Source organism: Ranitomeya variabilis, chromosome 1 (assembly GCF_051348905.1).
Source record: "Ranitomeya variabilis isolate aRanVar5 chromosome 1, aRanVar5.hap1, whole genome shotgun sequence".
In the NCBI taxonomy this organism is placed as follows: Eukaryota; Metazoa; Chordata; class Amphibia; order Anura; family Dendrobatidae; genus Ranitomeya; species Ranitomeya variabilis.
Genome location: NC_135232.1, coordinates 34,549,068 through 34,564,055, shown reverse-complemented (window position 1 = coordinate 34,564,055; position 14,988 = coordinate 34,549,068). Strand labels below are relative to the sequence as shown.

The following is a 14,988-nucleotide window of genomic DNA, read 5'->3' as shown; positions in this document are numbered from 1 at the left end:
CGCTCCGCTGAGGACTGGGTATGAACCCTGTAGTGTTTAGTAAACGAGTGTGGGCTAGTCCAAGTGGCCGCCTTACACACTTGTTGTGCCGAAGCCTGGAGCCGAATGGCCCAGGAGGCCCCTACCGCCCGTGTAGAGTGTGCCGTAATACCGGCTGGAAGAGGAGAATTCTTAAGGCGGTAGGCCTCTTGTATGGTGGATGTGATCTTCCTGGCAAGGGTAGCTGTGGAAGCTGCCAGACCCTTGCGGCCGCCTTCTGGAAGGAAAAGGGATCAAACCTCCGGAAGGACGCAGTCCTAGACACATATATATGCAATGCCCTGACAAGGTCAAACGCATGGAGAGCCTTCTCCACTCTATGAACCGGGACCGGACAAAGGGAAGGCAGAGAAATTTCCTCATTGAGGTGGAAGTTGGACACAACCTTCGGAAGGAAGGATGGGACCGTACGGAGAACTACCTTGTCCTGGTGAAAAACCAGGAAGGGCCGTCTGCAGGAGAGTGCTGTCAGTTCAGACACCCTGCGTAGCGAGGTGATTGCAACCAGGAAAAAAACACCTTCTGGGAGAGAAGGCGGAGCGGGACCTCCTCAAGGGGTTTGAAGGGTGGTTCCTGCAATGCTGTCAGGACCAGGTTAAGGTCCCACGTTTCTAGTGGTTGTCTGTAGGGGGGAACCAATCGGGAAACACCCTGAAGAAAAGTCCTTACTCGCGGCTTGGTAGCAATGCGCCTTGTTGCCTTTGAAAAAAAAAGCACTGAGAGGGCTGACACCTGGCTCTTATGCGAGCCCAGGGACAGCCTGGCCTCCAGACCCGATTGGAGAAAAACCAGGTAGTTTGGGGGGGGGGGGAAGAGGGGAATGGGGTTTGGCCGCGATATTCGCACAAGGTAAAGAGAACTTTCCAGTAACGGTCATAGATCTTGGCAGAGGCTTGCTTCTGTGCCCTGATCATGGTCCTAATGACGTCTGTCGAGAGCTCTGCCTGGGTTAGAACCCAGGTTTCAAGGGCCACGCCGTCAAATTGAGAGCCCCTGAGTTCTGGTGGTAGAACGGGCCTTGTGATAGAAGATCCGGGCGGTCGGGGAGGCCCCAGGGGGCGTCTGCTGAAAGTTGTACGACGTCGGTGTACCATGTACGTCTGGGCCAGACCGGAGCGATTAAGATGGTTGGAACTCCATCTTGCTTGATCTTCCTCACCACTCTGGATACCGGGGGGGGGGGGGGGGGGGGGAGATGGAAAAATGTACAGAAGCTGGAACTGGGTCCAGTCCTGAACCAGAGGGTCTGCTCCGAGCGACTGCGGATCGTGTGCTCTGGCCATGAAGTTGGAGACCTTGGCATTGAAGTGGGATGCCATTAGGTCCACATCTGGGGTCCCCCAGCGATGGCAGATCTGGCAAAAAATTTCAGGATGGAGAGACCACTCTCCCGAATCTATTCCTTGTCGTCTGAGGAAGTCTGCTTCCCAGTTGTCCACACCCGGAATGTGGACCACCTAGAGAACCGAGCCTGTGTCCTCCACCCAGTGGAGGATGTGTGACACTTCTCGCATCGCCTGGGTACTGCGGGTCCCCCCCTTGGTGATTCACATATGCCACAGTCGTGGCATTGTCCGATTGTATTCTGATGTGAGAGGCTGCCAGTAAGTGATGGAAGGCCCTCAATGCCAGGAGGATGGCACGAATTTCCAGGATGTTGATGGGCATGGTCGCTTCCACTGGGGACCACTTGCCCCTGTTCCCTGTGGTGTAGGTGCACTGCACCCCAACCCGTCAGGCTCGCATCGGTGGTCAGAACCTTCCAATGACCTGTGAGAAAGGATTTCCCCTTTGCTAGCGAGGTTGGCTTGAGCAACCAGTGCAGGGACCTCCTGATTGACGACATTAGCTGGAATTCCCTGTCGAGAGGAAAAAGGATTCCTGTCCCAGGACTTGAGAATGGCTAGTTGGAGAGGCCTGAGGTGAAACTGGGCCAAATGGGACCGCTTCTATTGCTGCCCCCATCCTGCCAAGGACTCATGGCAAACCGGAGAGATCGAGGGGGTTTGCGGAGGAGGATGCGAACTCCTAGGCGGAGAGCCAGTGCCTTGTCCCTGGGAAAGAGCACTAGACCCCTGGAGGTGTTGTATAGCATTCCCAGGAAGGTCAGAGACTGACTCAGGGTTGGTGATGATCTTTGTAAGTTGACTAACCAGCCCATGCAACTCAGTGTCGGTTGTGATTGAGACGCTGAGCTCGCAGTCCTTGAAGGTAGGAGCCTCGATGAGTAGATCGTCCAGGTATGGAACGACTACTATGCCTCTGGAGTGCAGGACGTCCATGGTGGCTGCCATGACCTTGGTAAACACTCTGGGAGCCGTGGCGAGTTCGAACGGGAAAGCCACGAACTGGTAGTGGTCCTGGTCGATTGCGAAACTGAGAAAAACCGCTGATGAGCAGGTGCAATCTGTATATGCAGGTATGCGTCTTGTATATCTATTAAGGCGAGATATTGTCCCTTCTCCATGGACGCAATGATGGACTGAAGGGACTCCAGCGGAAGTGACGAACCAGTACGTATTAGTTGAGTTGTTTTAGGTTCAGTATGGGCCGTACTCTGCCTCCTTTCTTGGGGACTACGAATAGATGGAGTAGAACCCTCGGAAGCACCCGGCCGCAGGAATTGGTACTATGACTCCTGCTTGAAGAAGCGAGGAAACCGCTTGGTGGAAGGCACGAGCCTTGGCTGGCAGTTTTGGGGGAACAGAGAGGAAGAATCGGTTCGGTGGGTTGGAAGTTGAACTTGTATCCGGAAGACACTAGTTCCCTGACCCACCTGTCTTCTGTAGTAGGCATCCAGACTTGCTGAAAAGAGAAAAGTCGCCTACGGGTGGGATGTCTTCCGGGGTCTGAGTCATGAGGAGGAAAAAGTCTGAGGGTTTCCTCCTTTGGGCTTTGACTGGCCTGCTTTTAACTGCCAGGTCTTGTCCGACCTTTGCGTCGACCGTGAGTTGTCCCTGTGTGGGAAACGGTTACGTGCTGAACGCGAGACGGACCAGCCCGAGGAATTCCGAAAGGATCGGAATCGGGTTTGTTACACTTCTTGTAAGCACGTATAGGTTTCAGTTGAGGGAGAGAGGTACTCTTACCCCTGGTGGCGTTGGATATCATGGGGCCAACTCTTCACCGAAAAAGTCACCCACTGAGATACGGGAGGTGCGTGAGGGACTTCTTTGAGGCTGCGTCCGCTTTCCATTCCGCAGCCAGAGGATACGCCGAATCGTGATGGCGTTTGATGCTATCCCCGCTACGCCCCTTACTGAATCCAGAGCTGCATGAAGCATGTAATCTGCTACAACTGCTATTTGATCCGCTTGGTCCGAGAGCTCAGGAGCAGATGCTTGGAGGCCAGCTTGTAAATTTTTGGCCCAAGCCAGGATGGCCTTGGCAGCCCAAACTGAAGCGAACGCGGGAGCCAGGGAGGCCCCTGCCGCCTCAAAAAATTGCACGAGCCATGCGTTCTACCTGCCGGTCTGCTGTGTCCCTGAGGGTTGAGCTATCTGGCAGTGAAAAGAGGGTCTGTGCTGTTAGTCTAGAGACTGGGGGGTCCACTTCGGGTGGAACTGTCCATTCCTTGGTGTCCTTCTGTGGGAAAAGGTACTTTGCCTCCAGATATTTGCGATTAGCGAATTTTTTCTCAGGCTGTGAGAGCTGCTTTTTAGGGATCGCTTTAAACTCTGAGTGGTTAGAGAAAACCTTAGGCGGCTTCAGAGGTCCTTCAAAGGAAATCTTGTTCTGGGGCCTCTGGTGGCAGATTAGAAATGTCCAGCACCCGATGGATAGAAGATATTATGTCCTCGACTAGCGCTATATTGCTAGGGGGGATTGGGATCAGGGACCCCTCCGTTTCCCTGTCTGAATTGGAGTCGCAGATGCCTTTCCGAATCCTGTGTATCACTGAGGCGTCCCCTGCTGGGTGAGCTGGGGAGGAGGCCTTCTCTGGTCGGGGATTGTGGAGGTCTGCATTGTCTGCCCCTGGAAGGGGACGGTCTAGATGACCTGGAACTGACCTGGAACTACGGTATATCTCCCTGGAAGGGGATGACCGTGTGCTATGGGATGACGCAGATGGACTTGACCTATGGGTCCACTTGCGTCCTGACCTGGATGTGCCAGGTCGTTCTGTTCCTGAGTCAAACTCTCCCTTTACTGGGTAACGGTCATAGCCGAGGCATGACTCTGCAGAGCCTGAAGCAATGTGGAGGTTTGTTATCTATAGACTGCGTCATAGATTGCGACCTCTGAGTGACCCATTCCGGCGTGGCATTAGACACCGAGGCATTGGCAGGGGCTTCTTGGGGCTCTGACGCAGTAGTCTGGATGCAGTCCTGACAGTGCATACGTGCTGCCACTGGGGAGAGCGGTCCTGCAGGCTGTGCAGAATGCATAAAAGCAGTCCTGCCTGGTTCTCCTGGACCTTGAGCCCGGCGTAGTACACAGAGTGCAGAAGGGCCTGCAGAGGACCTTACAGGGGTAGCTATGCAGAGGACCCTATAGGGGAGCCTTATAGGGAATATGGATTCACAGCCAAGTAAAATAACCCAGCTGTGATCTTACCCCACCAGTTTGCCCCTAGGTCCAGCGCCGAAGGTCCACAGTCCTGTGCCCCCCCGGAAAACTGGCTGGCCTGGTCCTGCTGACCAGGAAATGCAGGCTTAATCCTTGCTGCAGTAGAAATGGCTGCCGAGGAGAAGAGGCAGGGGGAGAAGGGGGCGGAGAGCTGAGAAAAAAGGCGGCAAAGCTGTGTAAAAACGCGCCCTGTCTGTCTCGATCCATATTTGTCATCCGGGGCGGAGAGGATGCGGCGGATTCAGCTAGGCCGAAGCCGGGGCCTAAATTAGATGCCTGATGCCCAGAAAGGCTCCAGGCTGGCGCGGAAGTCCGGGGTGGGGTATCGGATCTGAACCACCCTCCCCCCCCGGATTTAAAAGGCAGGATAGCGGTGGGGCAAAAAGTGGAAAGGGGGGCCCTGTGAGGGGTCCCCCTGAGGCAGTATAGAGCTGGTGCTGCAGAGACAGGGGCGCAGGGAGCCCTGTGTCTGTATGTGCCATGCCAGCCTGCACTCCCCCCGGCCCCGACAGGAGGCCGTAGCTGGGCTGGGGTCCCTGGATGCAGGCGCAGTGTGCTGGGAGCTGCAGAATGCTGCCTGTACAGGCCCTACCTGAGGCGTCTCAACCTAATGCCCCCAGAGGGGAATTAGGGAGGGTGCTGTTGTCACCTTCAGGGGCCTTTATCCTCGCCTCGACCTCAACCCAGAAACCAAAAGGAATTGGGGAAGGAGGGGGGGGGTCTCGACTTCCAACCAGCACCCGAGGGACTGGGGAAGGAGCGACATGGGGAATAGCCATTTCTACTTCAACCGGGCACCCCATAATAGGGGGCCGAGGAAGGAGCCATGCCGGGAGTCTCACAGGAGACCCACTATTCTTCATCTGTAATCCGTCGGAAAAAAACGGAGTAAAAAATCTTAGGTGTGCCTCCTATGCGACACTAAGCAAAAACAGGAGAAGGCTGACGCCGTCCAGGGATGTATACTGCAGAGGAGGAGCCACGGTTAATCTTTTTCAGATTATGCATAGTGTCGCCTCCTAGTGGACAGCTGCATAACACTCATGGTCCTGTGTCCCCCAATGAGGCGACAGATTAAGTATTGAACACGCAAAAGCCATTGTTGAGGATGACTTCAAGATGCTTCCTGTATGGAGAAACTAGTTGCAGGCATTGCTCACGTGCGATTTTGGCAAATTCTTACACACAAACACTCTCCACACCCTGAAGGTCCCGTGGGCTCCTATGAACTCTGAGCTTTAGTTCCTTGCTTACATTTTCTATTGGATTAAGGTCCGGTGATTGCTCGGCCATTCTAGCAGCTTTATTTTCTGTCTCCGAAACCAATGGAGAGTTTCCTTGGCTGTGTGTTAGGGATCATTGTCCTGCTTTAATGTCCACCCTCGCTTTATCTTCATCATTCTGGTAGATGGCAGGACATTTATTATTAAGAATGTCTCAGTACATTTGTCCATTCATCCTTTCCCCAATTACATTAAGTTTGCTAGTGCCGTATGTTGAAAAATAACCCCACACTATGATGTTCCGACCTCAAACGTCACTGTTATGGTGTTTTTCAAGTGATATGCAGTGCCTTTTGACCTCCAACCAGGTGTGTATTATGGCATCCAAAGAGTTCAATTTTGGTCTCATCTGACCAGACTATATTCTCCCAGTATTTCACAGGCTTGTCTAAATTTATTTGAGCAAACTGTAAATGCGCTTAAACATGATTTTTGTTCAGCCTTGTGTGCCGAGTGTGCATACAAGCAATGCAGGATGTGTGATGAGCGCGTATACAGGCTATGGAGGGTGCGTGCATTATTTGTTTTCTTTGAAACAATTGTACCTGCTGATTCCAGGTTTCCTGTAACTCTTCACAGGTGGTCCTGGGCTTTTGAACAACTCCTCTAACAATGCTTTGCTTTTCACTCCTTTGTCTGAAATCTTACGGGGAGCACCTGGTTGTAGCCGGTTTATGGTGAAATTATGTTCTTTCCACTTACGGATTATGGCCTTAACAGTGTTCCCTGGAAACTTCAGTAGTTTAGAAGTTCTTCTGTAACCAATGCCATTAGTATGTTTTGCAACAATAAGGTTGTGAAGGTGTTAAGACAGCTCACTGGTTTTACCCATCATTACATGTTTTTTTATGTGGCACCTTGGTAATGAAGACACCTTTTATAGGCCATCAGATGAACCAGCTGATATTATTTGTCACTAAGCGACAGGACTGCTTTATAATTAGTGATAGATTTCAGATGGTGTCAGGACTTTCCATGGTTTTTTTTTTTACTCCCCTCTTTCTTCATGTGTTAATTACTTTTTCCCATTGTCATTTCGCATTACTACACAACTTAATTTATGGACATCTATGGATTATCTATGGATTATTTCTTTGCCTGTGTGGATGGAATGAGTGGTTACCGTTATCCGTTGAAAAGTTAATGTCAATAGCACTTTTATAAAGATATATATTTACTTGGAAAATTGGTGTCATGCTCAGTACTTCTTGCACCCACTGTAAGGAGCCATATTCTCTACGGTCAAAATGTTTTGACTTTTTAAAGGCTTATTCCCATCTTTAATAAGGGTTTCATAAATTAAAGCAATTCTGCAATCGACTGCTAGCTGTTCTTGAGATTTTAACACTCGTTGCCTTGGAGACAGACCACCGCTGCTAGATAGCAGAACGTGTGCAGTGCCTACAAGTGCTTTTCTATTGAGCTTGTAAGCACTGTTTTGGAGCTGGCACGGATCGCTAGAACGCAGAGTTTCTTCCTAACCCCAACCAGCTTCAGAGCAGTGCTTGCTAGCTAGACAGCAGCAGTGGTCGGTCTCCAAGGCAACAAGCTCTAAAACGAGAAAGAAAAAACAATCAATCGTCAAGATAGGCTGCAAATGTTAACATAAAACTCTTTTCACGTCAGCACTTACCGCCAGCTGTTTAGGAAGGTTTTCAGCAATGCGTGTCAGTAATGTCTTGGTTGGTTTCTCCGCGCAGAGCAGCACCAGGCTGACGTTTCTATCACCTCGTAGCAGCAGTCCTTTAGCCAACACACCGACGCGCAAAACTCCTTTCAAAGCCCTGGAAAGCAAGAAGGAAACCAGATATATTGAGTCGCTTTCTCTCCTAAAAACAACAATAAAGGAGAGAATTTTGGCTTCTAGAATCGCACCTTTCCTTGGTTGGGTCTTTTTTCTCTTCAGGCTCTTTCCCCTTAGTCTTGTCCTGGTCAGTCAAAACGTCGGACACAAGTTTCAGCGCTCGTTCAGTAAGGGACACGATTTTCTGCACGGCCTGGAGCTCTTCCTCCGTCGGGTATATAGCAGCATGCTTGGTCATGACGTAACGGTCGTCAGAAGAGTCGGGTCTGCGCAGGGGCTGCGAGCACATCCAACGGGTTTACTCAGCGATCACAAATTAATATCAGATCACAAGAAAAAAAAATATTCACAAGAGAATAAATTGTAGGAGAAGGTATTATATAACCCAAAAGACCGACCTTTAAGGCTAAAATATACCCTCTTCTGTTTTAGTTTTGCAAACGTGTTCCCTTTGCAACTGCAACATCATGCAGCGCTAGTGATCTAGTTTGCAGAAAGACAAAACCTGACAAACAGGAGTAAGGGTCTGTGCACACACGGAGTACTTGGACGCAGAAATAGCTGCATCTCTTGGTAGGAAAAATGCAACAGCAAAAACGCACGTTTTTGCATGCATTTTCGGACAGCAATGAATGCTATACAGATCAATAATAGATTAAGATACATAGATAATAGATATAGACAGACATAATTGCACAACCCCCGACATGTTATAAACCTGCACCCTGTGGAGCTTATTGGACAGCTTTTTATGATTAAATATATGAAAAAAATGACATGGGTTACCCTCTATTTTTGTAACCAGCAAAGGTAAAGCAGACAGCTGTGAGCTGTTTATTTCAATAAAGTATTTTTCTCTTTTTTTATTCCAATTACTGGGTTAAGAGGGGTGTCTAATAGACCCCTCTCCATTACTAACACCAGGGCTTGATGCCATCTGGGATTATTGGACATCAGCCCCAAGCACCATTACTTCGATTGCCACCGCACAGGGGCAAATTAGGAAGTCGGGTAGAGTGCCAGATTTGGAGCATCTAATTATATTTATTATTATAGCTCCATTTATTCCATGGCCTTTACATGTAAAAAGGGGTACATATAATGGAAAAAAAAGAGATGCCCCAATTTTGGGCTGCCTGTGGGCTGGTATTTTTAGGCTGGGAAAGGCCCAAAATTCATCGACCTTCCCACCCTGTTAACATCAGCCCACAGCTGTCTGCTTTAACTTTGCTGGTTAAAAAAATAAAGCGTAGGGCACATAGTTTTTTTTTTCATTTTTTTAATCATAAAAAATTGGTACAATAAGTTCCATAGGGTACAATTTTATAATATGTCGGGGATTGTGTAATTACATGTGTCTGTCCAAATCCAGTATCTACCTCTATAAAACTCACTGCTGTCTAAACACGAATTTAACCAAAAAAAAAAAAGCGCAAGCAAATACGCAATCAATTTTATACCTACGCTTTTGACTGAGTTCATTGAAGTCAATGGGTTAAAAAACGCTACAAAAACACTGAAGGAATTGACATCCTGCAGATCTAAATCTGCAAATCACAAATAAGCACACAGACACGGGGACTGTCCCTCAAAAAATAACAGATGTCATTTATTGGGATCTGTGTAAGAGATCCTAAACCAGATCATCAAACTGTACCACGTGGCGATGTATTAAAAAAGGAGTGACAAATGTTTCGTGTTCGACAACTTCCATTTATGTTCGTAAGTGTATAGAAATGGAAAAGAAGCATTGATAAAACTCACAGCTGGTCCTTGAGGTTGAGATGGCATTCCTGGTCTTACTCCCAGCAATCCTGGTGGCCCTGGAGGTCCATGATGATAGCCACCATCCGGGCCTCTGCGTCGGTCATCCCAGTGATGCTGCTCCTCCTCCATACGCCTCCAATACATGTCCTCTTCATAGCGCCTGCGGAGCGGAAAACAGAATGGCATAAAAGTGTGCAAAATGGATTTATAATACTTCAGTGATGACAGATCACCATTTTGAGGACCCAATTGTGAACTTACATGGTCTCCAAAGAGGCTGAATGTCAGAAAGTCATTGAGCAAACCAAGCCGCTGCGCTCACCTCATCTCCATCCTCCAGCGCTCCTCTTCCTCTCTCCTTCTCCAGTACTCCTCTTTCTGCATCTGTTTCCTCATCTTCTCTTCCTGAATTTTCCTGGCTCGAATACTCGGCTTCACTTCCACTTGCAAGTCCGGATTGACCTTTTTCTGTTTGTGAAAATATAAAATGACTCTGGTTATTGCTTACTTGGCCAAAGTGTGGAGCGCCCATGTTGTGCGAGGAGACGGCCGTCGCTCACCTTGTACTGCAGCCGGTGCCGCCGTCCCTTTAGATGCATCTCCTTGGCGTTCGGGTCGTTGAAGCTGCACTCGCACAGCTTGCAGTGGAATCGGATCACTTTACCTTCATCGTTTCTAACCTGAAAAAGAATGCTCGACTTTAGAGCTGGCCTGATTTCCTGCAAACCGTGTTAGAACAATTTTTTTTTCTTTTTCAGGATACCCACATTTACACAAGTTAATGGGGCTCGCCGGAGAAAATAAGGGGTAACTCATTGATCGGCAGAAGTCTGATACATGGAGCGACGGCAGAATGTGCGCGCTGTTGCTCCATTCTGCTATACAAGTGCCTGTTCTGCCGATCGATGAGAGTCCCGGCGGTTGAACCCCAATAGGGTGCACTTGAGAATCAATAGGTTACGTCCCCAATAAATGCTTGAACTTGAAGGTTAATAAATTATCATCTATCCACTGGTAAAGGTTGTTACCCGTTTTCACCAGAGAACGCCTTTGAAGAACATCAAAGTTTCATTGCTGATATTTAAAGTTATGGCTTATGTCAGACCACCATCGATCCAGAGAACTGGGACCCCTCACTGCCCAGAGGTAATTATCAGTGGCCGTGAGCTCCTGCCCCATTCATAGTCCATGGAACAGTCCCATAAATAAGCAATGGAGCAGAGGTGCCCATGCACGCTCCATAGGAACGGAGCAGAGGAGCCCCTGCACGCTCCACAGGAACGGAGCAGAGGTGCGCATGCACTCTCCATAGGAACGGAGCAGAGGTGCGCATGCACGCTCCATTGGAAAGGGGCATTTTGAAGCCCCATTTTTTTTTAATCATTACGTGATCAGTAAGTTATCAAGCATCCTGTGCATGGGGCATACCTTTCAATGCGGGAAAAAAATCCATAAAGGTGAGATAACTACTAAGGTGACCGGAAATAAATGCAATATGAAAAGTGTCCATTTTGCAGGTAAAAGACTCATTTCAGATAACTGCAGGAATGATGGCTGCCAAGTGTCAGATTGTGAGCGATTACTGCTGACATTTTCTCTCGTTAGAGATGGTTTCACTTGGAAATAAGAGAAGAGCGGGGGCTCCAGGACGCAGCTGCCAAGAAGCCGAGCAGCTATGTGTGTGGGAAGCAGGAGGGAGAAAGATGCAATGCAATATGGTGTTTTGAAAAATTCAATACCCATGAGAGTGACATTTTCTCTTGACCCCAGATAGCACTTTTACTTGGCTGTGCGTTAACAACCAAGGCATAATTTATTTTAACGATTTGTTATATAGGTGCTGACAGCGAGGATTCCTGTCTACATGGCGATCATGTAACCTGGGAACGCACCTCTTCAACATAATCATGGCCAACAGGCTGGACATCGCTCTGCAGGGCGGCCAGGGTCTGTGCCGCTTCCGACAAAGGATCCATCTTGACTTCCTGAGATTGCACGCTGGAGTTCGCTGCGACCTTAGCGCCGTCTGTCATCTTACCGTCATCGCTCTTCATTCCAGTAGACTGTAACTTATTCCCCCCTAGGAAATGAACGCACAATGAATACACAGAGGACGGAGAGTCGGAATCATAGCACTGAGGACAATCCTTATCCCCCACTTGCCTATGAAGGTTATTTTTGGTGTGGTTATTTTCTTCACGATGCTGTTGGAGGAGATGGTAGACATTTTACTTGCGCTCGGGGAGCTGCTTGAAGTGGACGTGAGCAGTTTTGCAGCAGCTGTGGTAACGGAGGCACTTCCGTTAGTGCTGGAGGTGCTGCTGGATGAGGACACGTTCTTGGAGACAGCTGCTGAAGTGACAGATGGGTTCACCACATTTGGTTCGGTGGATGGAATGGGTTTGCCGAGCTTCGTGTGCAGCTTTACAACCTAGAGAGGGTATAAATGTCAAGTTTGAGAGGCTGGAAAAAAAATCCAACTCATAACAGCTGAATGGAAGAACTTGGCGGATATCTTCATATTAACAAGACTGTTAAAATTAGTACTCTAACTTCTCCTATGTTGAGGACTTGCAGATGAAATCCCTCCAAACAGGTCTCAGTCGCTTCCTCTCTCTCCACCTCCATCACCTTTGATAAATGCATTGTATGAGATATAGCCTAGCACTACTCACCCTGCCTCCTGCTTGTGAAAGGAGACACCCATCAAAAGCAGGCGGCAGGGGAGACAGGCTGATGCAGTACCACATATATTACACAGATTTTTGCAGGCTATGCTCGCTTGTCTGTAGCGGCTGGATTTTTTTTCCAACTGCGTTTTGTGTAGCCATTAAAGAAACACAAACGTACCTTCTGGTGCTTAGCGCCTCTGATGTGGGCAGCATACGCATCTGCCCCTGTGCAAGAGACATCGCAGAGCTCACAGCGGAGCTGATTCTGGGTCCCGCGGATAGCTGTGCTGCTGCTGGTTGTGTTTTGGGAGGCTTTTAAGGCGGCTTCTTTTTTCTTGTGCTTCTGGCCTTCTAAATGCTCCTTATAGGTCTGTTATTTATCAAAGAAAATGAGACAAAAGACGAAATTGTCAAACACAAGTGTCAAATCGGAATGGTCACAGACTAAGCCTGTTGTGTAGAAATACAAAGCCACAGAAACAATCCTGTTGCGTTTTTCCATTTCTACACCGGTTACTGTAGCAAACGTGTTCCCCTCGCTTCTGCGACTGGCTGCAGAGCTAGTGATCTAGTTTGCAAACAACTGTGGAAAAATATGGCGGAGACACGAGTCGTATGCACCGCTGTAGTACGTGCGAGTGAGTTACTACTTTCCTAGGCCTTTATCTAGGTTAATAACGCGGCACAGTGAGATCACAGCGGCGCCCGCTGAGCCAGATTATGCCATGTAAACAGATCTAAGGGTCACCTGGGGTCCGGCACAGCTAATCTTGCAGACATCACAGTAATGGATCTGAGGTGGCTTCGGTGGCTGCTTAAGCTTAAGTTGCTTATTCTGAAACGGAGGCTTTTTTGTAAAGCTGGTCCCGGTCCAGGCTGCGGTGGCCGCGGCCGCAGCTGCCGCCGCAGCTTGTTTTTGCTGTTGCTGCTGCTGTTGATAGTAGGAAGATGCGGCTGAATAAACTGCGGCTTCGTAACCAGAGTAAGTCGCACCTGTTGGAATATTTGGTAAATATCATTATCGATAAAGACAGGATCCATTCACGCTGTAAAAAGCAAATGTAATGATATGTACAGAGCCCTGCGTGTATGCAAGACAGCGCTATATGGAGACTGATAGCGCTGCCCCGTCCTGGCTGGCACGGGCTACTTACCGGAGTAGGTGACAGCGGTTGTGCTGTAGGTGGCGCTCTGACTGTAGGAGGGCATCACGGTGGCTGCGGCAGCGACAGGTTGCACAGTGGAGGAGACGGGGTAGATAGAGAAGGTGGTGGTGACCGGACAGTGGTTGGCAGGTTTTATTGCCGTCACTTGACGAGTCTGCTGCGCTTGCGTGTACTGTGCGGCACCCTGGCTGTAGCTTGCCTTGGGGGCAACTGGAAGAGACAAGGCGAAAGGAGCTGGTACACAAGAGGAAGAAGAGATGTATTGCAGAAAACAAGGGGGTTTAGTTGCTTGCTTCTTGGTAACTGTTTATAAACTTAGCAGTAAAATATCTGTACAAGTCTGAGTGGTTGAAAGATAGTTATTAGAGAAGAGCGAACGTGCTGAGATAAGGTGTTATCCGAGCATGCTCAGGTGCTAACTGAGTGTCTTCGGCGTGATCAAAAAATATGTTCGAGTCCCCGTGGCCGCATGTCTCGCTGCTGTTCGACAACCACAACACATGTAGGGATTGTCCGACAAACTAGAAATCCCTCCATGTGTTCCAGCTGTTGAACAGCCACGAGACATGCAGCTGCACAGACTAGACTAGAGCATATTATTCGAGCACGCCGAAGTCACTCAGTAAGCACCCGAGCATGCTCAGATAACACCTTATCGCAGCACATTCACTCATCACTAATAGTCATCTCTCACCAACATTAACAAGCAGCATTTCTGCTGGTCACAAATATACAGTGTGTGCATCCAGTGTGCAAAGAAAAAACAGGAGGTTTCACATTCTGTGTGCAGACCATGATCTCCAGACCGGCTGGGGGGTCCGTAAATCACAAACTGCGTCAATACTCTCCTATCGGCAGCCACCTGGGTCCAGTGCTGGCCGCTCCGTGGTCTGCACCTACACAGGGAGAGGGGACAGAGCAACCGGGGAACTATTCCACCTGGCCAAACAACCCATTTAAAGGGGTTTTGCCACCATAAAGAATACATTTAACTAAGCAGAAAACTTGGAAATAAATGGTTTTGTAGTTTACAGTTATTAAAAATTATGCTCCGTTCAAAAACTAAAACTTTCATCTTCTGAAGTACCCCCCTGGCAATACCCCATTGTGGCCGATCTGCTGAACGGAGCATAATTCTTAATAACCAAGATACAAAACCACTTATTTCCATGTTTCACTTAGTTAAATGTATTCTTTATGGTGGCACAACCCTTTTAAATGGGTTTTTCGGCCAGAAGGAAAAGTTCCCCAGTGGCCCCGTCCCCTCTCCCTGTGTAGGAGCAAACCATGGAGCGGCCGGCGCCGGATCCAGGTGGCTGCCGGGAGGCAAGTATTACTTAGGTAGCTATTTTTTTTTAATTTTTTTTTTACAGCAGCAAACTTTATATTATGGCCTGACAACCCCTTTAAACAACTTTGTTCCTTTTCCTCTTTTTGCAACATTGACTTTAATAAAAACCCCTTGTGTCTTAGAAGAGCAAAACAGCAGGAAATTTGATAGAAACCAAAAAACTCCACAATACTCGCCTGTCCCCGTGACCACTGCAGACTATGGGCAGAGCAGAGATGCTAGCAGATATAGCGATTGGTAGCAGCGGTCATGTAGGTGTATGTGAAATCTCTGCTGCAGGTAAGTAAGCCAAGAGCAGCAGGGACATCGCAGCCTTGTCACTGGAGTGAGGAGAACT

At 48.8% G+C, this 14,988-nt stretch overlaps 1 protein-coding gene and 2 non-coding genes across 8 annotated transcripts in view; all 3 read right to left on the bottom strand.

The window, feature by feature from the left end:
* Nucleotides 1-14,988, bottom strand: part of ZFR (zinc finger RNA binding protein) — a 59,248-nt gene that overhangs the window by 17,598 nt on the left and 26,662 nt on the right. For 4 of the 6 annotated variants that reach the window (XR_013220990.1, XM_077282000.1, XM_077282019.1 and 1 more), the window contains exons 6-15: nt 13,289-13,534; nt 12,883-13,127; nt 12,313-12,504; nt 11,626-11,893; nt 11,355-11,542; nt 10,023-10,142; nt 9,785-9,930; nt 9,460-9,622; nt 7,767-7,972; nt 7,525-7,675 (exon numbers count right to left, since the gene is read on the bottom strand). Coding sequence is in view for 4 of the 6 variants with exons in the window: in XM_077282000.1 (XP_077138115.1) it covers nt 7,525-7,675; nt 7,767-7,972; nt 9,460-9,622; nt 9,785-9,930; nt 10,023-10,142; nt 11,355-11,542; nt 11,626-11,893; nt 12,313-12,504; nt 12,883-13,127; nt 13,289-13,534 (1,925 nt within the window). In the remaining 2 variants the exon portion in view is untranslated. The remainder of the gene's footprint in view (nt 1-7,524; nt 7,676-7,766; nt 7,973-9,459; nt 9,623-9,784; nt 9,931-10,022; nt 10,143-11,354; nt 11,543-11,625; nt 11,894-12,312; nt 12,505-12,882; nt 13,128-13,288; nt 13,535-14,988) is intronic. The other 2 variants (XR_013220991.1, XM_077282029.1) reach the window with 1 other exon arrangement.
* Nucleotides 8,055-8,189, bottom strand: LOC143797465 (small nucleolar RNA SNORA66). Its single transcript, XR_013220489.1, has one exon. It is a non-coding gene; the product is annotated as a small nucleolar RNA SNORA66 (small nucleolar RNA).
* Nucleotides 12,583-12,713, bottom strand: LOC143797466 (small nucleolar RNA SNORA66). The gene has a single exon (XR_013220490.1). It is a non-coding gene; the product is annotated as a small nucleolar RNA SNORA66 (small nucleolar RNA).